At 41.9% G+C, this 26,967-nt stretch overlaps 1 protein-coding gene across 1 annotated transcript in view; it reads left to right on the top strand.

The window, feature by feature from the left end:
- Nucleotides 1–223: 223 nt before the first annotated feature.
- Nucleotides 224–26,967, top strand: part of FASN (fatty acid synthase) — a 41,756-nt gene continuing 15,012 nt past the window's right edge. The window contains 28 exon segments of the mRNA XM_033076668.2: nt 224–416; nt 6,303–6,449; nt 7,256–7,282; nt 7,285–7,331; nt 7,333–7,383; nt 7,385–7,409; nt 8,902–9,075; nt 9,882–10,082; nt 10,492–10,614; nt 11,243–11,358; nt 11,643–11,777; nt 14,130–14,262; nt 14,265–14,588; nt 14,947–15,134; nt 15,965–16,154; nt 17,514–17,608; nt 18,012–18,146; nt 18,435–18,638; nt 20,150–20,265; nt 20,705–20,880; nt 21,231–21,422; nt 21,718–21,798; nt 21,898–22,083; nt 22,380–22,559; nt 22,772–22,975; nt 24,217–24,527; nt 24,679–25,068; nt 26,779–26,943. Of these exon segments, the coding sequence (XP_032932559.1) occupies nt 6,323–6,449; nt 7,256–7,282; nt 7,285–7,331; nt 7,333–7,383; nt 7,385–7,409; nt 8,902–9,075; nt 9,882–10,082; nt 10,492–10,614; nt 11,243–11,358; nt 11,643–11,777; nt 14,130–14,262; nt 14,265–14,588; nt 14,947–15,134; nt 15,965–16,154; nt 17,514–17,608; nt 18,012–18,146; nt 18,435–18,638; nt 20,150–20,265; nt 20,705–20,880; nt 21,231–21,422; nt 21,718–21,798; nt 21,898–22,083; nt 22,380–22,559; nt 22,772–22,975; nt 24,217–24,527; nt 24,679–25,068; nt 26,779–26,943 (4,296 nt within the window). The 5' untranslated portion in view covers nt 224–416; nt 6,303–6,322.

Below are 26,967 nucleotides of genomic sequence, written 5' to 3'. Positions count from 1 at the left end.
CCCTCCACGCGCCTCCAGTGCGGGGCGGGGCGCGAGAGTTTGGCCCGGTGCCGCGGGCAGGGGGCCCGCCTGTGCCCGCCCCGGCCTGGCCAGGATCCCCTCCTCCCGTGGACCGGCCCGGCGGGCAGGGGTTGGCATCACCCCGGGTCTGACCGGGGCGGCTCTGCCCGGCTCTCATTGGACTGCGGCGAGGCGTAAACTGTCAGCCCATGTGGCGTGGCCGCTGGAGGTGGCGACTGCTTAAATAGCGGTAGGAGCTAGAGGGAGACAGTGAGGAGAGCGCGGAGTATCGGCCGTGCGCAGCTAGGCACCAGCCGCCGCAGCGTCCACCCGCAGCGCCCGCCCCGCAGCATCCCGATCCCGCACTGAGCTGACGACAGAGTCTTACCGACACGAAGCCATCCGCACCTGTGCAGGTATCGGCGGGACACAGAAGTGCGGCGTGGTCAGGACAGCGGCAGCTTCTGCTCCAGGCTCCGCGGGCCGCCTGCGCCCCGCGGGTGCGCTGGGTAGGCTCCATCTTGCCCTCTACGCCGGGTGAGCGATGAGGGTCCGCGGGCTCGGCTGGGGGCCCGCGGGCACGGTCCGCGCGACCGGAAGGTTCTGCTCCCCGGCCCTGGGGTCGCCGCGCCCTGTTGCTGCGGGCCATTCTCCCGTGGCCCAGCGCGGTCGTTCTGGGGAGAGTCCTCCACCTCAGCGCCTGGGTACCGCGCCGCAGCCTGCCACTCCGCCCGCCCGGCAAGGTGGCTGCATTGTGGTACTGGCGCTCGGCCATCTTGGCGGCGGGCGGGGACCGTGCCGCCGCCACGGCCACGACCCCTCGCCGCCGGGCCGAGCGGGATCGGGGGCGCGGCCGGGCCCGCTGCCCGCAGTCCTCGCGCGCGCCCGGCAGCAGCGGCTGCGTGAGGGGCCGCGCCCGCCGCGGGGCTGGTCGGCCCCGGCGGCCTCGCGCTGCCGCAGTCGGGCGCCGAGCACCGCGCTGCCTCGGGTGGGCGCCGGGGCCGGACGGGCCGCTCTGTCCGGGCAGCGGGGCGGCGGCGCTGCGCTCTCCACGCCGTCCGGGTTAGCGCGGAAGGCACGGTCGTGGCAGGCTGAAGAAGCTTGTAAGAGAGGAGATCGCGCCGCTCGATGTTGGAAGGGAGACTCGCCAGCAGGTTCTGGGAATCCGTCTGAAAAAACGTGCCTTGTATACTGCTCAACTATTTTTTCTCACTTCGTTATAAACCAACGGCCCACACAAAATAGCCCGGTGGTCGCACACCAGTATGGGATTTGATGATTTGATTTTGTTAGGAACGTGATCATCTTCTCTCTTTGGCTGTTTTTGCACCTGTAGGGTTCTTATTCACCTTCCTTCCCTGGCACAACGGCCCTATAAGATACTGAATCCATATTTTCCTAGCTAAAAGCTGTATTTGGATGCTTAAATTAAAATAGACAGTATTAAGGTTGTGTAAATTAACTTGCATACTCCGAAAGACCATCTTTGCAGGTTTTGGAGCATGTCTTGTCTTAAAAAAAATGGAGAAGAAACCTCAAGCCCTGTGAGCAAAGGATTCAACTTTTCCTGAAACAAAGTGAAAGAATAGTACATTGTGAAAGGCTGCATTTAGTGGCTGAATTCAGAGAATGAGGGCAGTTATGAACAGATATTTACAAACATGATATAGTCATACTTGGGACTTAGATTTTTTATACAGGTAACTTCTGACCACTTGGGAGTCAACCAAGCTGTGTTGATTCCATGAGCTGTCTAATTTACTTACTTTTTTTTCTCCCATAACAGCTTTTGAACCATATTCCCATTAAGTAGTGCATTTTAAATGTAATGCACTCTGTTTTTCATTGGTGTTGTGGTCAACAGGACAAATACTTACCTGAAACAGAGGCATTTGAAAGGTCTTTGTTAAACTGAATCTGTAAATACAGATAACATACATCCTGAATCTGTAACATACAGCCAAATGCTTTCAAAAGACTGAAAACCAGACTATGTCTGCCTCTATTCTGTGAAGGGTTTTTTTGGAGACAAGCATTGTGGCTTCTTCATAAGTGAAGTTTCTCTGTAAGGACAATTTTTTTATTACAAATTTTAGAAATGATAGCTAGAGATTAGGAAACCTGGGTTGTGATGTAGTTGTACTGAAAACAAAACAGTCATTTTCTCAATATCTGTGCTGAAGAAAGCTATGGAGGAGTCATGAGTATTTCATTTTACAATAATGAGAGGTCCAAAACACAGATGAAGATTTGGACTGTCTAGAAACAATACTAAGTATTCTGTCCCACCATGATGACAGCTATCAAAATAACATTGAAATAAATATTTTGATCCTTTCTAGGAGAAGGAAATGTGCATCAGGCAAAACAAGATTTGGGTTTTATTTGTCATTCTTTGCGATCAGCTGTTTCTCCCTCCCTCTCCCCTTCCTGTCTTCACTAAACCCTAGGTGAACAAGTTACAGCAGAATAAGATAATGTTCAGTGGTTGGCAAGTCAGATATGAGCAGGCAAAGGTGTCAGATTTTACATTCACTTTGTTGTTTGTTTGTACATTTTAGTTTTGGATTTTTTTGGGTTTTTTTCCCCTCTATAAGCTTATATGCTTGATGGTCAGAGGGCTATTTCTATAGGGAAATGGTAGGATAAAAGTATTATTAAAAGTTATGCAGCTGCCTAGGGATGGTGGAAAATGATGGTTAATACTTTTTGATTAATTTTTGATGCCAAGTTAGTGAGGGACTGAAAAAAAATGTTTTAAATGCAATTAGAAAACAGTATTTCAACTTGAGTAGCTTTGATACCAGAAGGGATTACTAGTTATTACTAGTCACAAATGGAATGAGTCAGCAACACAAAAGAATTGCTAAAAAATATTGTGCAAATCCAGTGAGATGCTAGTTTAGGCTTAACTGAGGTGTCTACTGCACTGATACTTTGGCAGAGGGAGGGAAGGTTTTCTGTGGTGTGTTAGCTTCCCAACATTCAATTAAAAACACAAGTTGACTGAGGAAAATTCACACAACTCAAGCAAATGCATGGGATAAACTGAGGAAGAAGGATGTTAGATGTCTGGTTGGATGGATTCAGAAAATACAGCCTTATGAACGGAAGTTTTGTGTTTGTCCCTCTTTATCTTTGTCTCCTGTTTATACCTGTTGCTTTTGAACACTTCACTCATCAGAGGTAGTAGAGGCAGACTGTTTGCTCTAGTCTAATCCCTTTTAAAACATCTACAGAAATAAATGTTCTTTCTTGATCTGTGCTATGCCCTATACTTGAAAATCTGTCAATTTACTGTGTCACTGCGTACAGTCAAAAAATGCTCTACGGAAAACAAGTCTCTAATAAAGTAAAAGAATAATGTAATTCACCATTTTAGGGATAAAGTCAATCAACTTTAAATAGTTTACCTACTAACTGTCTGTTAAGGAGGACCAACAACATTGTTGGTAGCTGCAACAACTACTGTAATCACTGTTTAATCAGGGATGGTTTAATATTCATGACTTTTCTCCTGACCACTCTTGTTTTTCAACAGCAGATCCTCTCTGCTATCTGCTGCTTAATCCATAATTTGTATCTTAGATGTATGCATTTGGAGCTCTTTCCGGCAAGTCTAAATCTTTCTAGTTCTTTGTATATTAAAATTTTAATTTGTGACTCTTCTTGTCCAAGTTAAAATTATCTTCTTGGCTCTTGTTCTTCTGATTTTGATTACTGCAGCATCTTCTCTCCACCTTTGACATAGTCTTGCTCAACTACATTCATAACAAGTTGGCAAAAATTGTTTTGTTGATGAATTTCATTACTTCGCTGTCTGAAAGAAAAGTTTTGTTGATTTGTTATACCTGGATAAATTTTTTTTCTGATACTCTAGGGAAAGAGATGAGGGATGGGGAGGAACAATTAAATAAGTCACATTTCATTCCTCTGAGATAGAAATGGTGTTTGTCTCCCTAGAGATCATCACCTAAAGAGCTGAGGTATAAAACTGAGTTATATTTGAATTATCATTTTCTTGTCTCATATCTTAAGCTTAAATAGTAAACTTTGTGCCCAAGTTCTCTCTTTACCTGCCCCAGCACAGAAATGCTGAAAGTGTGGTAGAGTTGTAGCCCTTGGTTGAATTTTACAGGTACAGTGGTGAGACCAGTAATAAAACTGACTTACTAGTTCTGTGTGAGTGGAAAAAACTGAGAGGCTTCTCTTCAGCACTGAGTGGACTGGGCTTATTACTGCCGACTTAAGTTTTGGGGACTAGTTTCTCAGTAAGGGCCTTGCTCAACTTGGCCCTTAGTGTTTCCTTTTTACATGAACGAGAATGGACTTAGACCTTCTCTTGCTTGGGTGTTTAGCACAAGGCCTAGAAATCCAAAATGTCCTTTTGGGAGCACTTCTGTTTCTGCTCCCAGAAGGAATGGACTGGGTGAAGTAATCATCTCTTCTGCTTCAGTGCTAGGTGTTGCATAATTCCACAGTTACTCCACAGATCTGAATCAAGATAACTGCTGAAGGAAAAAAGGGTGAAAGAAATCAGGCAGTCTCTGTGCTGTTACATTCTGGCAGAGGTACATCTCAGCTGTGCAGAGGGCTCTGCTTTCCTTCTGCACACCCCAGCAACCTCATGCAGCTATGGGAAAGTATCACCTTGCCTGAGCAATGTAGTCTGTGGATGGAAGAGGGGCCTGCTTCTTGCTCAGGAGCATCAGGACGTCCCAAAAGAGGCTGCAAAACAATGCCCAGAAGAAGCATCTTGAGTTGGAAAAAACAACCGCTAAGCAACTTGTCAGAGAGTACCCATTAGTCCTGTATTTTGGGGAAGATGATCAAGCACCAGCAGCACTTAAGCAATGGGCCTTCTTGCCAGTGTATAGCATAATACCTGATGGAAGTCAAACTTCAGCTCTTTCGTAACAAGCCTTCAAAGTTTTTAAGGCAGACTTGTAGTTGTTTGAATATCTGATTTTCTTTGTGTTTTTTACTGTTTAAAATCCCACACATTAAATAATATTTTGCCCTGCTTACCAGAAGGATTATTTGAGGAAGTACTGTGAATGCTTATTATGTCTTTGGTTCCTACAAGCCATACTTTTATTTATTTTCATATTAAAAAACTCCCACCGTATATATGGGTATTTCCCCTACTCCTTTAACTTGTCTACTCAGGATCTAAAATTATAATTTGAATTTAACTGAAACATCAAGTTAACTTGCATGCCTCTCTAGTAAGTTGTTAATATCTTTTTACTGTAATAGAAGATAAAGGTGTGTAGTATACGAGCTATCATTTGGTGCTGTGGTCTGATACAAGTGCCCTGCCATGCTACATTATGCAGCATGATGTTCTCTTGTGATTTTTGAGATTGGGGTCTTGAATGCAAATTTCTTGGGAGAACAGCTGAAATTTTTCATCCTGTCTGTATTCCAGATCTGTTCTGCCATGTCTTAAAGCACCACCCTCTATCAGTCAGGTGTAGTTCAGTTCCACATTCCCAGTTCTTTAAACGTGTGGCAGTGCAGGGTCCAGTTAGGAAACATTTCAGATGTAACACTTAATTCTCTCGTTTTATCATTTTAAATGATGCTAAATTGTATTATAGCCTTTGTGCTTTGTGTGAGTTTTCTCCTCTGTGTGTGTGCATGTATGGATGGTTTGTTATGTTTTTTTGTCAATTGATAGGTTTGGTTTGGGCTTTTGGTCAGGTTTTTGTTTGCTCAGAGTTAATTGGGGGGGTGGGGGCAGGTTAGGGTTGTGTTATTTATTTGGAGGGGGTGGTTTCGTACAATCTTGTAGCTTTGTTTGGGATTTATTTTTTTCACGTCCAACAAATCTTTTGATTATTGATTCTTAGGTTAGCATTTAAGTTTGGAATGATTGTAGAACTTGTTTTGCTACCTGTTAGGTTTGCCTTGTAATTATGTATTTTACTATGTGTATTTCATAATTTCTCCACCCACCTCTGCTCCAGCATTTTAATCTTTATTCTCTGCTGACTTCACAGAGGCTGTGCATTTAGTAGAGGAAGACATACTCATTTTTTTGGTTGTCATATAGAAATTGGTGGTTCCCAGAGACTGATGCTCCTTGAGGATAATCTTTTTCATCTTTATCAACCCCACTGGGTCTTATGGGACATTTATTAGTTGGCATTTTTTTTTTAATAGTGGAGACTCCAGTGGGCTGTTCCTGTGTGGGTGTTCCTGCAAATACACTTGTTTGTCACAACATGTCAGGAAGACAAGACACATATACTTTCCTCTGTGAAATCTTACTAGCCTTACTGCTTTGTGGATCACAGCAACAGGGAGAAGTTAAGAGATGGAGGACGTGGTGATTGCAGGCATAGCAGGAAGGCTGCCAGAATCTGAGAACTTGCAAGAGTTTTGGGAGAACTTGCTTAATGGAGTTGATATGGTCACAGAGGATGATCGGAGGTGGAAACCAGGTGAGTGCTTATTGTCCCTCCTTTTGGAGCCCAGAGTTCTGATTGTTTTAGAGGAATTACCCTATGAAAGGAGAATTTATGAGATCAAAATCCTACCAGACCTGAATTAACTTTTGATAAATTGTCAAGAAATTCAGTAACAGAATACTTTTATGAAGGTCTCATGCAATCCATTTTATGATGTTATGTCCTGTGCAGTAGCAGCTTATAATAATATGTAGCTTACTTTCAAATAACAGAGCATTCCAAACAGAGCAGGTAGACAACATTAATCCTGTACCTGCTCCTGACAGCTGACAGTAAGAGAGCTCTGGCATTTTTCTGAGTTCAAAAGTAGCACAGGGATTCCAGTCCTGTGGTTTATGGCTTTTTTACAATGTTCCTTTTTTGTCTGATTGTCCTTTGGAAGTGTTTGGCACATGTCTACCTAATTCAAGCTAGTAATTTGCAGAAGTCAAAAGCAGCTTTTGTTTTTCTTCTAACTGGTGACTGACTGGAACCACTATTTAGACTATATGTGCTTGGTACAACTTACCAAAGCAAAATGGTTAAAATAGATAAATGTCTTTGCTGCTACCGCCAGTAGAGTCCTAAACCTTACAATTGGTTTTGCTAATGCAGCATTCTCATTCCCAGATGAGGTAGGTCAGTAGATACTCATGCAGCCCTCTGAGTGCCACATAGGGGAGTGAGGTTTCATGTACAATTGAAAATAGACTCTGGTCGTTCTGTACTGTGTCTCTCAGCTTGTAGCTGCTTCACTGTTGATGTAGTTTTGGGACTCAGTGTCAAATTTTTCTTCACAGGAATTTATGGACTGCCCAAGAGAAATGGAAGCTCAAGGACTTAAGCAAATTTGATGCATCTTTTTTTGGGGTTCACCCCCAAACAAGCTAATACAATGGATCCTCAACTTCGCTTGCTGTTGGAAGTTTTCATATGAGGCCATTTTGGATGGAGGTAAGTGGATGAATGACTGACATGGGAAAATTAAGCTGTCTCCGTATAACATGCAAACATGCACCTGTGTGATGAGAACTCTTAACAAAGGAATGCCATTGCATTAGAGAGGAGCTCCAAGACATGGTGGGGGGTTACCAGATCAGTATAAAGGTTAGAACAAAGCTGTGGTCTCTGGAATGCAAACAAGGAAATCAGTGCTGACTGTTAGCAAATCTGTACCTGCAATACGACAGAATCACTTAAACAGTCAACAATTCTAGTGCATATCTATGTTCTGCTCTACCCTAATATTCCGTAATAATTCCTTTGTAAGAGGAAAGAAGGATGGCTTGGTTAGAATTCTCATCCATGGTCTAAATGAATGACAGATTGTCTGATGTATTCCTGTCTCTTGGCTGGATTCTTGGAAAATCTGTGGCATTTGATCTGTTTCTATAGAAGGTTTTTCCTAGGAAGTGTGCTTTCAGAAATAGGAGCCTCTTTCTTCTGTCACTGCCAGTGTTTTGAGATTTTGAGTTACTTATCCACTGAACAAAGGAGTTTATTCTTCATGTCAATCAGTATCCTGTCAGAATGTAAGCATGTGGGGAGAAAGTTGGAACAACCTCACTAGTTCTGACTAGTTACAAATTGAAAGAGTGCAAAAGATTCTTTACTGTCAGGGTTGTGAGGTATTGGAACAGGTTGTCCAGGGAGGCTGTAGATGCCCCAACCCTGGCAGTGTTCAAGGTCAGTTTGGGTAAGATCTTGAGCAGTCTGGTCATGTGTAAGATGTCCCTGCCTGTGGCAGTGGGGGGGTTGGAACTAGATGATCTTTTAAGGTCCCTTCCAACACTTCACATTTTGTGATTCTGTGACTTAATGAAATGATATTTTGCTTCTCTGCTTCTGAACCTCTGGAGATTGTGCTTCAGGCATCCTGGAGACAAACAGAATATTCAAGAAAGAAACAGCAGAGATTTCTGACAGTTGACCTTTCTATGTGTTGTTTTTTAGAGTAAAGTTGTTTCTTGTTCTGGTTGTTGGCTATTTTTGTGCTTAAGAATTCTCATTTCTGTGTTGTATCCCAGTCTCAGCTGGAGTTGGATACTGATGTGCTCACATGACATTTCATGTGCCGTGATTTTTCTCTCATTCAGTCTGCTCATTTTCTCTGCACTGGAAGTCAGCTGTTAGCTTGTCCTAACTTTTGTAGTCCATGCACTTTTTTACACAAGACTCAAGCAGTGCCCAGCTAGGCTGAAAACCTTTGTCAGGGCACAGTATGTTCTGGCCAAAAACCAATACCAAACTTCTGATGGACTCTGAAGTAAGACGTGTAAGGTCTGCAGTTGAAACAGTTAAAAGGTTAGTAAAGGTAAGGGAACAATGCTGCAGGCATGCCAGAAAGGGACAGTAGGTAGTTTTTGGTGAACTGGTGACAGTGTACCTGCTATCTCAGTTTGCTCCTCATTTTTGCTTATTGTAATCTATCTTCCAATCCCCATAGGTATTAATCCAGGCACCCTTCGTGGCACAGACACAGGTGTATGGGTTGGTGCCAGTGGATCAGAAGCTGGTGAAGCCCTTAGCCAAGATCCAGAAGAGCTTTTGGGATACAGTATGACTGGCTGTCAGCGTGCTATGCTTGCCAACAGGATTTCCTACTTCTTTGACTTCAAAGGTAAGTGCCCCGCAATCCTGTTGATGCTGATCATCAGTTGCAATTTCAACGATTGTACCATGGTTGCTGTAGAGGACTGGGATGGATATTATGGCACAGACCCCTTTTGGAAAGAGAAAATAGCATATAACTTTTCTAAGGAAGCATATGAGAACTAAAAAATATATAGTGACTATATGATAGGACTCCCTGTAAGGGTTTATAGCTCAGCTGCTGCTGCTGGGCATAGCTGGTGTTCATTTGAAAGATGGTGATATCAGGAAGCCTTTATAAAAAGGCCTCAGTCCTTTCTGGCCTTGAGACTGCTGTTTGGTGTCAAGATACATGGAAGTCAGCTAGACCAGAGTAAAGTAGAAGGAGAGCCACAGAAATTATGTGATTGAAGGGATGGGTATGATTTAATCCATGTATGATATTGAAGGGAATGGAGAGATGGAAATTGGTGTGGATTGCAGCAGATAACAGAGGTAATGACAAGGCAGCATCAGGAAGGGCAAGAGATATTTACTGATGAGAATGGGTAATCAGATGAGACTTGCCTGTAAAGCTGTGTTCTGTTTTTGGTGGAGAGATAGAATTTTTAAACGTGCCCTTTAAAGCAATTTTTTTTTCTCATTTTTTCCTATTTTTCTCATGCCTTACCTTGTAAGTAGGCAGAGATGGTAGTTCTAGCCTGCCATTGCATTGGGTTTATCTGCTGTGTTCTGAAGCAACGTTTTTTTTTAATATGTTTCTTGTAATCCTGTCTTGTAGTCTTTGGAGAAGAATCTAGGAAATTAAGGTTGTTTTTCCTTTTGTTTCTTAAGGACCAAGCCTAACCGTTGACACAGCCTGCTCCTCTAGTCTCATTGCTCTGGAAAATGCTTATAAGGCAATTTGTCATGGGCGGTGCAGTGCAGCCCTTGTAGGTGGGGTCAACCTCTTGCTGAAACCCAACACATCTGTGCAGTTCATGAAACTGGGTATGCTTAGTCCTGATGGTGCCTGCAAGAGTTTTGATGTTTCAGGTAAGGCATTAGTACAAAAGCTTATGTTGTATGAGAGTAACTTACAGTACAGTCTGTACAGCAAGAGCTGACCTTGTAGTTGTTCCAAGGTGTGCTGTTTGGGGACATGTGCTGTACCTGATCTATGTTGCATTGAACCTGGAAAACTAACTGTGGGGAACAAACTGATACCATATGGTTCGTCCCTCTGCCTCTGGGGAGAAAAATTAGACGTCTCTTGATGGAGAATTTCTGTTGTCATTTGTGATAAGCGCTGTGTCTTTCTAGGTCATTAAATTTTTCTTTAAAAGAAATAGGTATGTCAAATTCTAATAACAGTCCATTGTAAGCAGTAATCTTACTGTGTGGTGTTTGGCAACTCTTTACAAAGCAGAGCAGAAGTCATGACTCGTTCTTTCTCTGCTCTCAGGAAATGGATATTGTCGCTCTGAAGCTGCTGTTGTTGTTCTTTTGACCAAGAGATCTATGGCTAAGAGGATCTATGCCACAATAGTAAATGCTGGAGTTAACACTGATGGCTTCAAGGAGCAAGGTACATCTCAAGCTGCTGAAAATTGAGATACCTACAGAACTGTTCAGTCTAGAGTCTTTGCCATAAAAAAATGGTCTGTTGTAGGGTTCTTTAGATGTGTGAATGGTTTTTTGTGTTTGCATTTGGTTTTGATAATGCAAAGTTCAGGACCCTGTTTTGCAAAGAACTTAAAAGGAGAGAAGTGGTGGTTTGTACTGAAGTAACAGCAATGTTGTCTTGCTAATTTAGCATTCCTCAGGACATCTCTGCAGTAATTTCTGCACTGATGGTAGAAATGTAAGTACAGTGTTATAATTCTAAGGCTCTTACCGTACTGTTGTCCAGCTTCTCCTGCTCTCCAGTTGTGGTGACACAAAGCTTCACGGGTAACTTAACCTAGACATCTAGTATACTGTTAACCAGTATCTTTCCACCCTAGCCAAACTCACTGCTTTATGTTAATATCTGATTCCTCTTCTCTTCTTACAAAGAACCTGAGAGTTTGGTGCTAAGGACATGGTGATAAGCTCTTTAGTTTAATTTGGTTTTTTGGGAGGGATCTGGCAGCCCAAAGCAAATGAAAGGATGCTAAAATCAGAACAGGAAGCACCTGATAGGAGAGTGGAATTTATGGTAATTTTGATCCTAGGTGTGACATTCCCATCTGGAAAGATGCAGGAGCAGTTGGTTGGATCTTTGTACAGGGAAAGTGGCATCAAACCTGAAGAAGTGGAGTATATTGAAGCTCATGGGACAGGCACCAAGGTCAGCATGGTCCCCTGGGGACTGAGTGTTTTCTTCTCTTGTGTCACTTGCCACACTTTTCCATTAAATTGTTCTTTCTTTTCTCAAAGTAAAACCCTTTTGCCTTCCTACCAGTTAGTAGAATATGTTCTGCTTCACTACTTTTTGTCTTCTACCAGTTAGTAGAATATGTTCTGCTTCACTAGTTTTGGACTTTACCTGAACACCATAATCTTTCAGATTTCTCTTTTGGGGTGTGTTTCAGAAGTGCTGGCTAATAGCCATTCTGATTCTCTTCGTACTAGGTTGGAGATCCACAGGAAGTGAATGGCATTACAGGTATCTTCTGCAATTGTAAGCGGGAACCACTGTTGATCGGATCAACCAAGTCAAATATGGGTCATCCAGAGCCTGCCTCAGGGCTTGCTGCGTTAGCCAAGGTAACGGGAGGCTTGAGAAGGAAAATTTGGGGTGGTGGGTAACACCAGTGTGTGGGATTGTATTTGTTTGGTTTAAGGAAAATCTGCATTGTTTCAGGGTAAAATGTTCACTGATAATGATAAGAACTCAGGTTTTTCTCATTAACTACTTACTTCACATGTGAATATTTAAAAAGCTCTGGTGGCTGTCCTGCAAACCACCAAATAAATACTCAGGTGGCTCTCTGCTGTGTGCACACACTTTTCCGTTCCCACTTCCTACTGAATTCTGTAGGGTGTAACTCTGCTCAGAATGAAGGCTTTAGGATCCTTTTGTTAATCCTTTTTGATTACTTTGTTAATCTTTACACTGGGAATTCCAACAGAACTCTGCTGCAAATCATTTGGGTTTGAGGCACATACATGTAGGGGGATTTAGATGTTTGGAGTAGCTGACAGTGATCAAAGATGAGAGGCAGTGTGGGCTTTCAGTGCCAAAAGAGCAACCGATCCTTTTGGCTTTCTGTTAGGGATGTATCATCTCTTCCTTTTCTTCTTAGGGTGGCAAGAAGCCAGGTGAGTTCTCTGGGATGAGGCTAGCCAGCATGAAAAACTGTCTTAGCAACCAGCTTGCTAACTACTGCTGTAGGCAGACAGTCATCTATTGGCTCTGGCTGCTAAACTGCTTAGCAGAGAGCTAGCTAATGTTCACACTTGTTTGTAAGCCTATTACCATAGAACCCTGCAAACCAAAGTCACGTACACTGCCACTGCTAGTTTTAGACTCTTCAGAGTGGTCACTTGTGGTCCAAATACAAACTTACTGTGCGTAGCCTCACCTGCATGGCGATAGCAGTGTCTGTCTCACTGTAAAGAAAAGTTTAGGGGTTTTTTAGTGCCTTTATCTCTGACTGACACATTCTTCATAGAAGGAATGATAGCTTAGTCATAAAATAAGCTTCTCAATCCATATTGTGTTGTATGTAACAAACAGTTTGTTTACTGTGGTTCTGTGATCTGTCAGGACAGGATCATAACTTTGAGGTACTGTTGCCCCACCTCTATACCAAACTCAGTGTTTCTTAGACAGTAACTGTCTCAGGATATCTGTAATTTGTGTAAATGTTTTCTTCCAGAATTCCATAAAATGCTGCTATGTGAGGTATCAGGAAATTAGATCTTGAAAATATCAGATTTCAGACTTGAAAAGAAACTATTAATTATATGGATAGGTAGGAATGAAACTAAGACTTGCCAAGTCTTCTTCCTGCATCTTTGAATTACTCAGCCTGTCTAATCACTTGCTTTGCAGCAAATACAAAGCTTTTTAGTGGCAGTGGTGATATGCTCACTGGACTGTGCTCTCAAACCTAGGTAGAAACCATGGCCAATTTAAAGTACAATATGTATCAGTGTAATGCAGCAGCACATTCAAAGTGTGTAGTATTTCAGGTGTAGGACAGTGTGCATGAAAATACTTTGATTACAGCTTAAAAACACGTTGACTGTGAGTTGAAGTCGTATACTCACACTGGTTGTTCTCCCAGTTAAGCTACCATGTCTGATAGTCAACTTGGAAGAGCAACTACCAAGACATTATGTCTCTCTGACCATTCTGGGTTGATGAAGGAACTGTCAAACATACAGAGCACACTGTGTTTGTAGATGACCTTGTAGTCTGCAATTTGCTGGGCTTGTTCCACAGATAAATGTGGGCTTGGTGTTGTGAGCTGTACATAGAGAGAAGCTACTGAGAGAAGGGAACTCTTGCTTTTTTGGCACAGATATTTTGTTCCTCACACTGTTTCAGTACTTCCCTTTGGCTCTGCCAGTTCTACCCAGTCTGCTGTTTCTGCATTTTGAATCAGGGAAACAGCAAGCAGGTGTAAAGCAGCAAGCAGAATTCTTTACCAATGCTTCAGCTTGATTCTTTTGCCGCAAAACAAGAAGTAGAAGCATTTTGTTGTGATAAGGAAGCTGATTTGTGACTCAGTATGACTGGGGAGGGATGAAGTAGAATGTGATAAATGGGATCTGAAAGGGGAAAAAGATGATGTGATAGTCTTAGTACCTAGGCTACTTTTCCAGCAAGACCGCATGGCTTGCCACTTAGAAAGAGACTGGAAGCTAAACTTTATGCTACTGCTCTCAACTTCCCTGCTAACTTTCTGCATGGTCTCAAAATTTGCCTAGGTGATGCAGTTGCTACCTCAGTAACATCAATAATGCTATTCTCTGGAATGTCCCTTTGTCCAGACATAGAGAACTGCTTCAGAATATGCTATATGGTTGTTTGTAGTAAAATAGTAACAACAAAAGAATGTTTGTCGTGAGACAAGTGTGGAGCACAGAACACTCTGGTTTTGCTTTCAGGTCATTCTCTCTCTGGAACATGGACTGTGGGCTCCAAATCTTCATTTCAATACCCCAAATCCAGATATTCCTGCCTTACACGATGGTTCTCTGAAGGTAGTTTGTAAACCAACACCAGTGAAAGGTGGCCTTATTGTATCAACTCTTTTGGCTTTGGAGGTGCTAATGCTCATGTCATTCTGAGGCCAAACAAGAACAAATGCCAGCCTCTGGAGACTTGTAACGTGCCAAGGCTGGTTCAGATTTCTGGCAGAACCCAGGAAGCTGTGGAAACACTAATTCAAGAGAGCAGAAAACATGGAGGATGCAGCCCATTTGTAAGCCTGCTCAGCGATATCTCTACAGTTCCCGTGTCCTCCATGCCCTACAGGGGCTACACACTGGTTGGCACCGAAAGTGACATAAAAGAGGTTCAGCAAGTTCAAGCATCTGATAGACCCCTCTGGTACATATGCTCAGGTAGGTGTGCAGCATAGAGTCCGCGCTTTTCCATTCCTCTTTAAATCTGGGGCTTGAACAATTGTATTCTGTGCTCTAATGTTATTTTACAGTGTATTATGAGGAAATATTTTGCAACTCTGTGACATGTCTAGGAGTCTAGTGTTATCTGTATTTTATCAAAACGTTCCAACTTGACTGTCTTCTGATTATAGCAAAGTCCAGCAAAATTAAAAGCAGTGCCTAATTTAGAGAATGTAAGAAATGTACAATGTTTTGCTCTTAGTTACAATTCTTTAACTGTCAGAGGAAGTGTGTTGTGTCTACTCCTGTTTCAGAGTATTACTAAAAGTTCACTTTCTCCTTGCCTATCCTGCAGGCATGGGAACACAGTGGAAAGGCATGGGCCTGAGCCTTATGAAGTTGGATCTGTTTCGCCAGTCTATATTGCGTTCAGATGAGGCTTTGAAGAACACAGGCCTGAAGGTCTCAGACCTGCTGCTGCAAGCAAATGAGAACACTTTTGATGACACTGTTCATGCATTTGTTGGACTAGCTGCTATTCAGGCAAGACTCAAAGGGCTAGTGGAGGGGGGTGGTGGACTCAATTCATACAAGCACCTTCTGCTAATGTATCCATTTGTCTGGTAACACTTTATACCGACTGATGGATGCTTGTTTTATGTAATCAACAAGCGGCAGCTGTTGGAAATAGCTCTCTGAGTGGAGGGAGTATGCTGTGCGCTTGAGAGTTTTGGGCTTTGCCACTTACAAGTACATAACAAAGTTTTTGGTACAGGCATTCTTGGCCTCACTGCTTTTTTCTTACAAGATGTTTGGACTAATACTGGTCTGAACTGCTTTACATGTGTATCTGTGTGTGTATGTGGCATGGTTTCTTCCTTTAAGAGATTTAGGAATGCCCTTAAGTTTTAGGCAAATGTGCCAAGGAGTAAAATTCCATTTAATGTCTTCTAAAATTTGTGTTGCACATGTACTAAATTAAGTTGAATGAAGCCTCTTCATGATTCTGAGTGTCAATGTGGTATTCATGGTCTCTTAATAAACTAGAGGCCAAGCTTCTGAAGTGGTCTGGAGAGCTGGTCTTGCCTCTTTCCTTGTACAGACACATTCTTGGCAGCCTTATGTTGTTGGAAATATTTTCTTAGTGGAAAATTGCATTGTGAAGAGGCCCAGACAGTACTAGAGTTGCATGATGATTCTTGGGATTGCTTTGAAAGGAAGATGGAACTATAGTTGCAGGGGAAAAAAAAAGCAGTGGGGCCAAGAATGTGTGTACCAAAAAGTTTATTATGTATTTGCTACTGCAGTGTACCTTTGAGGCCTGACACCTGCTTACTCTGGCATGAAAGCAATAATCTTACTTCTGCTTGCAGATTGCTCAGATTGATATGTTGAAGGCTGCAGGTCTGCAACCTGATGGGATTTTGGGCCACTCAGTCGGAGAACTAGCTTGTGGCTATGCAGACAACTCCTTAAGTCATGAGGAAGCCATTCTTGCCGCTTATTGGCGGGGACGATGCGTTAAAGAGGCCAAATTGCCACCTGGAGGAATGGCTGCTGTTGGTAGGTACACCCTTACCAAAAGTTATAGAGGAAAGTGCCTCTGATCTCTGTAGCATGCCATTGGGATAAAATTGGTCTCTGAAACGATCATGTCTGTAAAATTTTGGCCACTGTTGCCTCTTCTTCATTTTCTTCTGATGTAGAACCAGTTCTTAAATATTTAAGTAGATACAATGGTAGTGATCTCTGTCCTGGAATACATCAGGATTTTGGTCACCATCCAAAATTTAAGTGAAAATGGAGGGATTTATTGTCAGGTGACCAATGACAGGCCTGATAAATAACCACCTTGAAACAAGGTGTGTATATATTTTTTTTTTTTTTTTGTAATTTTTTTTTTCAAAAGGAGACTAATGATTGTCTGCAAGAGTAATGAGATGTGAAAACAGTAACCACTATGATGTAATGGGCAGCTGGCTAGTGGAATTTACTATGGTCTAATAGCAATTAGGAAAAAGCTTTCTCCTGAACAGGCTTTGCTTTGTGTTTCTGTAAGCCATAGTTTTGCCCACTGTCAGGTAAAATTTTGGACCCAGCAGTTTTGCTTTGTGGTGCGGCTTTATAGTGGCTTGTGTGTTTAAAAATAAAATTATTATTGGTAGCACTGTTGTTCTTCTGTTTCTTATTGGATGCAGTGGTCAATTAAAAGCTGAAACACTTAGGAGAAAAGCTGTGGCAGGTATAATGCAGTATATTGGATTAGATGATGTGCTATAATTTCAGATTTCTTAATTTAAGTAATTGTACAAAAGACTACCTACCTAATTTAACTTTTTTTTTCCCCTTGAGATTAAATAAATGGCATTTTTATCATAGAACTTGGAAAACTGCATATAGTATGTTTTTGATAATCTGATGTTGAGTTTAAGTTCTTCCTGTGACTTGTATCTGTGTAGTGTATGATCAGATGCTTCAACCTAGCATACCACTAGAGTATTGATTTCTGTGGATATTTTGTGTCTCTCAGCAATCCTAGCTAGAACAGGTGAGAGAACAGGTGGGCTTGGCTCCTAGAAACTAATGGCAACATGAGACTAAGCAACAGATTCTGTAGCTTCTTTGAAAGTTTGAGGGTTACCCCCACCTCATTCATTAATGGGATGGTGCAAAGATTTGGCTTCTGTTCTTGTGTTCAGCATAACTGTGATAAATGTCATGTTAAAGCTCTAGGGCAAATATTCTTAGCTTTTGCAGAATTGCTTTGGAGCCGGGGGGGAAATATCCATCAGTCTCTTGCGAGTACTTCCCAATTTCACAAAGTGCTGAATTGAGCACAGTGACTGTGTGGTTAAGATTTCCTTCTCTTATAAGGCTCATAGCTAGAAACACTGTTGTTGTCCTGTCATCTTCCTTCTGCAGGTCTGACATGGGAGGAATGTAAACAACGCTGTCCTCCAAATGTGGTACCAGCCTGTCACAATTCTGAAGACACTGTCACTGTTTCAGGGCCTCTGGTGAGCATTTAACTGGTACAGTGCATATCAGGATTGTGAGTGGGGCCTGTGAAGTTCAGGTTTGAAGAAAGTATGAAGCTTACTTAGAGTTCACCTGTTTGCAACGGGGAGCTGGACTGAAGTGGTGGAGTGAACCTAATACTTTATACAGACTTACACAAATAGTCTGTGAGAGGAAGTGATATGCATGCCTTACCTCAGTAAGCTAGTAATAAAATCTCTCTTATGTCCATGGGCAGAGACAATGATAAATGATAAGACTGAGAAGGGCAATAGCCTCATGCCTGCTATGGCTCCCCTTAAATGGCAACTGATGAAGTCTATGGAGGGACTACAGCGGCTTCTACAGATGCCAAGTATTTGGTGATCTTTCCTCTTAGTTCATTTATATTCCTCTTCTTAGGACTCTGTGAATGAGTTTGTAGCCAAACTGAAGAAAGATGGTGTGTTTGCAAAGGAGGTGCGCAGTGCTGGCGTCGCATTTCACTCCTATTACATGGCATCTATTGCACCAACACTGCTCAGTGCGCTGAAAAAGGTAATACTGCCAAACTGTGGCTTGCATGGCTTATGCTCTGACACCTTGGTTGACTGTAGGTTGTGCTGACCTTAAGGGAACTCCTTTTTTCAAAAGGAAGAGAAAAATCTCTTGAAGAGCATGTAGACCACTGTGAAATCTAATGTTTGAAATCACTTGGCCTCGAGCAGAAGGATGTCCTGACCAGTCAGCCTGGGAGAAATGGAGGAACTGTTTGCTTTTGCCTATCGTATTGTTCTCTATGACTTGTAACTCTTTCTCCTGTCCTTCTTTCTTGACTGTCTGTAGGTCATTCCACACCCTAAACCTCGCTCAGCACGATGGATCAGTACATCTATCCCTGAATCTCAGTGGCAAGGTGATCTGGCTAGGAATTCCTCTGCAGAGTACCATGTGAATAACCTAGTGAATCCAGTGCTGTTCCACGAAGGTCTGAAGCATATTCCAGAGAATGCTGTTGTAGTAGAGATTGCTCCACATGCTCTTTTACAGGTACTGTATTTGACTATTTCAATATGATACTATATTGATAGTATCGTGCTGCTGCAAGGAGTTTGAGGGTCTAAGGGCTAAGGAAGACTGCAGGTTTGGTTTTTTGGGGATTTTTTTACACCCTAGTTCTGAGAACATTTGCTTCCTTCAGTACTTCTACGCTTTTTCCAGTCTTAATGTTTGGTTTTTTGTTTGTTTCTTTGTGGTTTTTTAAGGGGTGTGTTAATACTAAAAATTAAAATTAAAAAATCCCTAACACACTACCATTTCCCATGCAGACATTCACATTACTGCTGTTACTTGTTCCTATGCACTTCAGATAGCTGATAGCCACCTTTCTGGACTGCATAATAAGTAAGGAAAGCATTTCAGTGTTTGGATCTAATGGAGAGTGTGTGCAAAAATTACAGTCTGGATGCAGACTTAACAGGCCTTCTCTATGAAAAAAAATCTGTTACCATCTGTACACTGAATTTGAGTTGAGGTTTCGTCCTAAAAAGTGGTGGTGTTTTCCCTTCTCCTAGACCAAGTACTCTGAGACCACAGGAGCTTTCCAGCTTCTTAAACTCCTTTCCCTAATGAGATCAGATCATTATTCCTTTCTCCCCGCCCTATAAAAGTTGATTCTTGTGGAATTACCTCCATAGTAAAGAATGCAAAACTTGAGGTGCATTGGGAGATTCTTGCTCTTCAGGATTAGTGGTGTGGTCTTGTCTCTGTCCCTTAAGTCTCAAGGACTGGTTTGTTTCATTTGGTCAGAGGCATGCAAGAGGAGAAGTCTTAGGAAAAATAGTAGTTACTCATGAATCAAGATTAATAGTTATACAGTGCTTCTGAATTTCAATCCAGTGTATTTTTGCTGTGTCATGTTAGTCTTATGCTTTGAAAGTGACTTGAATGGAGAATCAAGAGTACAGTTTTTAAATTGGGCAGATATTTTTTCGATACAGTATGTGCCTCGATTTTGGACTCTAATGCAAGTGACTTAGACTTCATTGTCTGGATTTGAGAGTGTTCTGATTTTTCTCTTCCATTCCTTTCTTTTCTCATGTAAAAACTGCAGGATCAAATTGACAAGATAAAAATTGGGCCAGGTATTCAAGGCTGAGTTTTTTGGTCTAATAGCTTTTGCTTGAAAAATGCTCTAGGATACTTCAGACTAGAAGGTGCTGCTCCAGGGAAGGGAGTGTGTGCAAGTGGGAGGCATGAGAAGGTGATTTTGCAGTTCTTCAAGTCCAGGTTTTGATTTCGCTTCACAGTCTGCTTGGGAAAGGGATATTTGTGTTTTGGCAGAATTGCATCAATATTCTTAAGGTTCTGCTTTACCAGATATGCAACAATTTGGGTTGCTGGAAGGGTACTCTTCCCTGTTAAAGTGGTATATGTGCCAGCACCTAGCACAGAACTCTTGGCACAGATACATAAATGGTTTGAGACCTATAGATAAAAATTCAGAGACAAAGTAGTAAGTAATGCCTTCTACCAGTGATTTATGGATTCTGCTTTACCAGGCTATCTTGAGGAGAACTTTGAAACCAACTTGCACCATTCTACCTTTGATGAAGAAGGAGCACAAAAATAATTTGGAGTTCTTCCTAACACAGATTGGAAAGATTCATGTAACTGGGTAAGGAGACTACGGGAGGAGGGTGAGTGGAATAATGGAAGGGAATTCAGGTCTCTTCTCTAATAAGCATGTCCTCACAAGGATTAAATACTCCTTCAAGAAACCTTGAAAAAAATGGGAGGTACATTTGTGCTTTACATACTTAGCATGCTCATTTGTGAAGAGTTCCTGTGGGTTAGAGACTGCTTGGGCGGGGAAGGTGCCTTCTAAGGATGAGTCCCATTTTAAAGGCCTAGGAACCTGAGACTAACTTCTGGAACTAAACTTTGCGTCTTATAGACTGTTAATTACAAATTTGGCTGCAATAACTGTTCATGATACATCTCATATGGAGTCCGAGACCAATTACTGCCTGACCTCTTAAGTATTATAACCAATTTTTTCCGTACTATTTCTTCCCATCCCTTCCCCCACTGTCTTGATTCTTTTTGTTTTATAGGATAAATGTTCTTGGGAATAACTTGTTCCCATCTGTGGAATACCCTGTCCCTGTGGGAACACCCCTTATTTCTCCATACATCAAATGGGACCACAGTCAGGACTGGGATGTTTCAAAAGCTGAAGACTTTCCAGGAGGTTCCAAAGGCTCTGCATCTGGTTCAGTCTACAATATTGGTGTGTTGCTGGTTTGGAGTTTATTATTTGTTTGTCGCTTTCCTGCTTTACCTGTGTGTTTCCTTTTGTAAAACTAAGAAAAGAATACTCAAAACAGCATCCTGGAAGCCAACCTCTGAAACTTAAATGTTTGGTTTGGATTGTAAAACAACTTGTATGTTTCTGAAATGGGATGAGAGAACATGAACAAACTGGGAACCTCTGTTGCTTTAGACAGAGTAATTTTAAGAGCTGCATCTTTTTAGGCAGAATAGCTGGAGAAACTAGAACCTCTTGTAGATACTGAGGGGGCAAAACCTCTCAATGAGAGTGTTTTCATTATTTTTGTTCTGATCTTTGTTCTTTGACAGATGTGAGTCCTGAGTCTCCTGACCACTACTTGACTGGTCACTGCATTGATGGCAGAGTTTTGTACCCAGCAACTGGGTACCTAGTGCTGGCTTGGCGAACACTGGCACGGTCTCTTGGCATGGCCATGGAGGAAATGGCTGTTATGTTTGAAGATGTCACAATTCATCAGGCAACTATCATTCCCAAGAAGGGTGAGTGAGGACTGCTGGTATAGCTGCACTACTGTGTAGGGAAGATGGAGGGAGTGGGAGGAAATGAATGCATGGGGAAAAGTGAGGAGGAATGTAGGAGACTATAAAGAAGAGTGCAGTATGACTGAGCAAAGTAATGGATTCATACAGTTAAGTAGTATAGTAGTGTAGTTAAGTAGTATACATCTTTATTGCATGTTCTGAGCAGTGAGTCTAGAGATAGTGAAAGAAAAAGTTCTGCTTGAGGATGGTAGAATTAAATGACCTCACAGTTCTTATTCAATGTTTCTTGCAGGATCAGTACAGCTGGAAGTAAGACTCATGCCAGCTTCCCACTGCTTTGAGGTGTCAGGAAATGGGAATCTTGCTGTGAGTGGTAAGTGAAGGAAGTGTAAGTGTATATATATGGTCTTAGTAAAATCCAGTATTTATAAACAGTGATAATGATTGTTATTCTTGTTACTGTGTCCTTCAGGGAAGATTTCCCTCCTAGAAAACACTGCTCAGAAGAATTTACATAGCCAGACAGATGGCTTTTGGACTCAAGTAGACAGGAGCTCAAAGCCTGGACTCTTGAAAGAAGACATTTATCAAGAGCTGCATCTGCGTGGATATAATTATGGACCAACTTTCCAGGGTGTTCTAGAATGCAACAGTGAAGGTGAATTTCTTTTTAAAAGAAGCACAATGAGCCTGGATATTACAATGATGGCTATTTGATCTTTTAATTCCATTTGTATTAATAGTTCACCTGACTGTGCCTTGTGAGGTAATTATACTTTGATAAGAGAACAGCTGGGAGTTCTAATAGAGCATTGATGTTCTCTCCAATGTAGAACTGTGTGGTGTTTATAGGGGAAGCTGTGTACATACACCAAACTCGCTATTTAATAAACAGTGACATTCTAGCATCTGGTGAATGATGAAACAGTTAGGCTTTCTCTTCCTCTTCTGCAGCAAGTGCAGGCAAAGTTCTGTGGAATGGGAACTGGGTAGCCTTCCTTGATGCTCTGCTACATATGGTGATCTTACCTGAGGCTGGCCGCAGTCTGCGCTTACCCACGAGGATTCGCTCAGTCTGTATTGATCCAGTGCTGCATCAAGAGCAGGTGTGCCAATACCAAGACAATATAGAAGGTAATGTCTCTCATGCTTGAGCTTTTGACTGCTGGATGAATGAGTGAATTCTGAAGTAGTAGGATGGGCTTCGGGTGGTGGGGGGGTAGGCCTCTTATTCTCCAAGCTATTCTGCAACTCTGTAACCTCTCTTTGTAAGAGCCTGACATAGTACTGTTCAAACAAAATATTTTTTTTCTTTTCGAGCTTACATTTCTTTCCTGACTTTTCAGCTTTTGAAGTTGTTGTGGACCACTGCCTTAATAGCCTTAAAGCAGGAGGAGTTCAGATCAATGGTCTTCATGCTACCGTGGCACCGCGACGACAACAGGAACAGATACCTCCCACCCTGGAAAAATTCTGTTTTGTGCCCTACACTGAGAGTAACTGTTTGTCTTCCAGTGCCCATCTTCATGCCTATCTGGAGCACTGCAAAGGTAGAGTGGGATTGCTTTCTTGTCATACTTCCAACCTGAGAGAAGCTGTTCATACTCCTTTAGAACTTAGATACTAAGTGTTGGTCTCTGTAGAAGATTTCAGCAAGGGTTCTTTGTATGACTGCTAGAAGCTAAAAGCTAGTTCTGCCTGAGATCTCTAGAATGCGGGAAAGAATAAAAAGCCATGAAGGACATCTATCCCATAACAGTCGGATGTGGTGTCAGATGGTACAACCCCTTCTGCAAGCAGAGAGGCACAAATCATTTTTAAGGAGAAAGCCAACCTAGTTGCTTTAGACACTGACCAGAGAGCTTACTTAAGTGAGGTTTTTAATCTTGGTTTGTTTTTCCCTGTGAACTGCCAAGATAGGCAAGGTGACATCCTTATTCCCATTTGATTGTGGGCACATATCCAAACAGGGAAAAGGATTTAGTGAGGCACACATCAAAACAATGGTTTGCCACAAGAATTAAATAGAGGTAGTTCAATCTGTTCTGAAACTGGTAGCTAAATACAGTGTTTATGGATACAGTTGGATCCACTAAACTAATAATTTTAAGTGCCTTTTCATCCAGTAGAAAAAAGTTACTTCTTTTTTTTGTTAATTTTTACTCTAGTGGTGAATTTTGCTTCATCTTGAGACAGTAATCTTTTTCATTCTATGTTGGTAAAGTGTCTTCATGCTCATGCTCCTCCTTATACTTGGAAATAGATTTTAAAGATTTCCTTTTTTTTTTTTTTTTTTTTTTGTCTTTAGTTTTCCCCTGCAGCATCCAAATACTGCCCCAGAGTTTTTTTTTCCTAGGCTGTGGTGGGAATATTTTGGGTTTTTGTAATCCAGTTCCTGATCCTCAGTCAGGATGAACTATGTCCCATCAGCTTATAAAGCAAAAAGGTATTTTTGTAGTTTTGTATCTGCAGAAACTTAAAATTTTCCTCCACAGCTCCCTAAATCAATCAGAAGTTTTCTGTTAGTTGCCCTCTTTCAGTTAGTCTTACCACATGTAACAGTGGGGATTTCATTTGTTTTTGCTACAAAGCCTACTTGTTTGGGGCAACTACCACAAAATACATAATCATGTGAATGTAGAGAGGCTGCTCTGTATCTGTGTGCTTGGGCTGATGATATAGGATGTTGTACTATGTGATGCTATCAGCTGGTTTAGCAAATGGAGGCAAAGAGGAAAAGAATTCTTGGAAATTCTTGACTCTTCCTTCCATTTCCCTTTCCATTCCATAGGTCTGATCCGAAACTTACAGTCTAAGGTGGCAGTACATGGGGTCAAATTAGTTATCCCTGGACTGGATGCTTCAGTGGCTGCTACAGAGTCCTCATCCACACAGAAGGGCCTTCAGCATATCCTTGCTGAGATCTGCCGTCTGGAACTGAATGGAAACCTCCATTCCGAGCTGCAGCAAGTTGTGATTCGAGAGAAAATGCACTTCCAAAATGACCCTCTTCTCAGTGGATTGCTGGATTCTGCAGAGTTGAGGACTTGCCTGGATGTGGCATTGGAGAACATGATCAGTCATAGGATGAAGATAGTAGAGGTTAGTTGGAAGCCTGGGATGGGACCATAGCTGGTGTTTCTAGGCCTTCCAGTAACCTGATTACATACTGCTGTTGTTCCAGTTATAATTCTGGATATCACTTCTATTTTGATTTGGTTTCTCCTTTTCCTTCCCCTTATTTTTCCCACAGGCTAATGCAGGCAGTGGACAACTGTTCTCTCGTGTGAAAAGTATTCTGAATGCTCAGCCCCTGTTGCAGGTGGACTACATTGCCACTGACTGCGTCCTGGAAAACCTTTCAATGATTGAAACAGAGCTACAAGATGCTGGCATTGTCTCTAGCCAGTGGGATCCATCTAGCCTTCCCTCTGGAAATCTGACCGATGCTGACCTGGTTGTATACAACTGTTCAACAAGTATTTTAGTGAATACCACTGAAATACTCTCTAATTTGGCAGCTGCTGTGAAAGAAGGAGGGTTTGTTTTGCTACACACTCTTCTTAAGGGAGAAACTCTTGGAGAAATTGTCAGTTTCCTTACAAGCCCAGATCTGCAGCAGAAACACAGCTTCCTAAGTGAGGTAAGCCTGCTGGAAGGACAGATGCTTTCACCATGAATAGTCTAAGTCTACTGCTTGCAGATGCTGTGATGGTGAATGTAGAGTAGGCATTGCAGAAATATATAATAAACACTTCTTAAGAAGAGAGGACTTGCAAATTACTATGTTTTAGGTTGAGAGAATATACTAGAGGTTCAGTCAGGAAAGCCTTTCTTAATGCACTGAAATTTAATTCATTGTCTTTTGTATATCTGTCTAATCTGTATGAAAACACTGGCCAGGACAATTGCTTTATTATTACAATTGCATACTGCATTGCTGGGTGAGGTACAGCTTTATCACTGTAGGATCCTGAAATGCTTTGGTATCAGAATATCTCTCTTACTTTTGATACTACTGCTGGGAGTGCGATTTTTACAAGCTGGTTAATTTCTTCTAACATTAAAGTGCTCCCAGAAAGAAGGGTTTTCTCTTCGATTTTTCTTTTCTTCCTTTCTTCTTCCCTACATTATCTGAGCCCATAATGAGATATACAGTAAAATAAGCCTTGAGAAGTTGGAGGAGGGAGAGAAGAGTGTGTCAGTATTATATCTTCAAACCGGTATATTGTGCAGGTAAACCAATGCCAAAGCTGGCAAAAGAGAAGGAGAGTTGAATGGCAAGGGTAAGGGTGGAAACTGGGGCATCGTCTTCTCTTGGCAGCTGTTAGTCCAAGCAGTACTGGAAAAATGCACCTCTACAGAGCTTACCTATTTTTTTCTGATTTCAAGGGATGCAGCCTCTCAGCTCTCCTCTTTTAGAATAAGAAGAGAGTAGCACTTTTAAGAGTTTGGGTTTTGTTTATAATTCTGGAATGGGGTAGTTGGATTTTGAATTTTGCAATTACATGAATTCTAACTCTTAACTTCCTGCAGACATTTTTCAAGGGGATTTGAGAAGAAAGATTAAATTCTTTGCTCTACATCTTTCCCAATAAACGGGGGGATAAAGAGAAGACACTGAGATGCTACTGGCACCGATATTAAAAAGCATAGATCTGTCATTAGTATCAGTAGCTTGGTATTAGCAAATTGCTGGGAGAAAGATACATGTCAGTTGAATGCACCTTCTCTGAAGGAAATTATATAAGCCAGGCAGGAGTGTGCAGGACTTAATATAGTTCTCAAAGTTTTCTAAATACAGACACTGTCCCTGGCCCTGATATAAGGGATCACACTATAAAGACCTTCTGCTGGTCTGTGCCTGGTATATGAAAAGCAAATGGATGCTTTTCTGAGAGGCTGCAGTCATCCTTATTTCTTTCAGATAATAGATCCTTAAGTGTTTCTCAATATACCATACATGTGTTTTCATTCTTTTATTTTTCTGAAATGCCATCTCAGTGTAACTTAGACATGTGGGTGCTTCTCCCCTTGCTTCTCTCCATCTCTGTGCAAACAGGGCTTATGTGACATAGGGTAGACACACTCAAATACCCTGTGGAATTTGATGGTGTGGTCACTGCTCAGTGACGTGCTAGTGTGCTAAGACTGGTTCCCTAACCAGGACTTTGAGATACTTGCACTCCTACTTTTGGAAGATCCTTTATGGAAGAAGGAATAGTCGAGATATGGATTAAACACTGTTATGTTAACCAAAAATGTATTTATGCTGGTACAATACAGAGCAAGTTTTCAAGAAAAATTGACTTTTGACCTTGCTGTTAATTTGTTGCTTTGCCTGATTTGACAGGCACAGTGGGAGGACATTTTCAGCAAAGCTTCACTGAATCTTGTTGCCATGAAGAAGTCATTCTTTGGCTCAGTTATTTTTCTGTGCCGTCGGCAAGCTCCTGTTAAAACACCCATTTTTCTGCCAGTAGATGAGACAAACTATAAGTGGGTTGAATCCTTAAAGGTGAGAATTTCTGTGTTCTAGGTA

The sequence above is a fragment of the Catharus ustulatus genome, chromosome 20 (assembly GCF_009819885.2).
Source record: "Catharus ustulatus isolate bCatUst1 chromosome 20, bCatUst1.pri.v2, whole genome shotgun sequence".
NCBI lineage: Eukaryota > Metazoa > Chordata > Aves > Passeriformes > Turdidae > Catharus > Catharus ustulatus.
The sequence above is the reverse complement of the archived record's forward strand: the minus strand, read 5'-3'. Positions and strand labels throughout refer to the sequence as shown.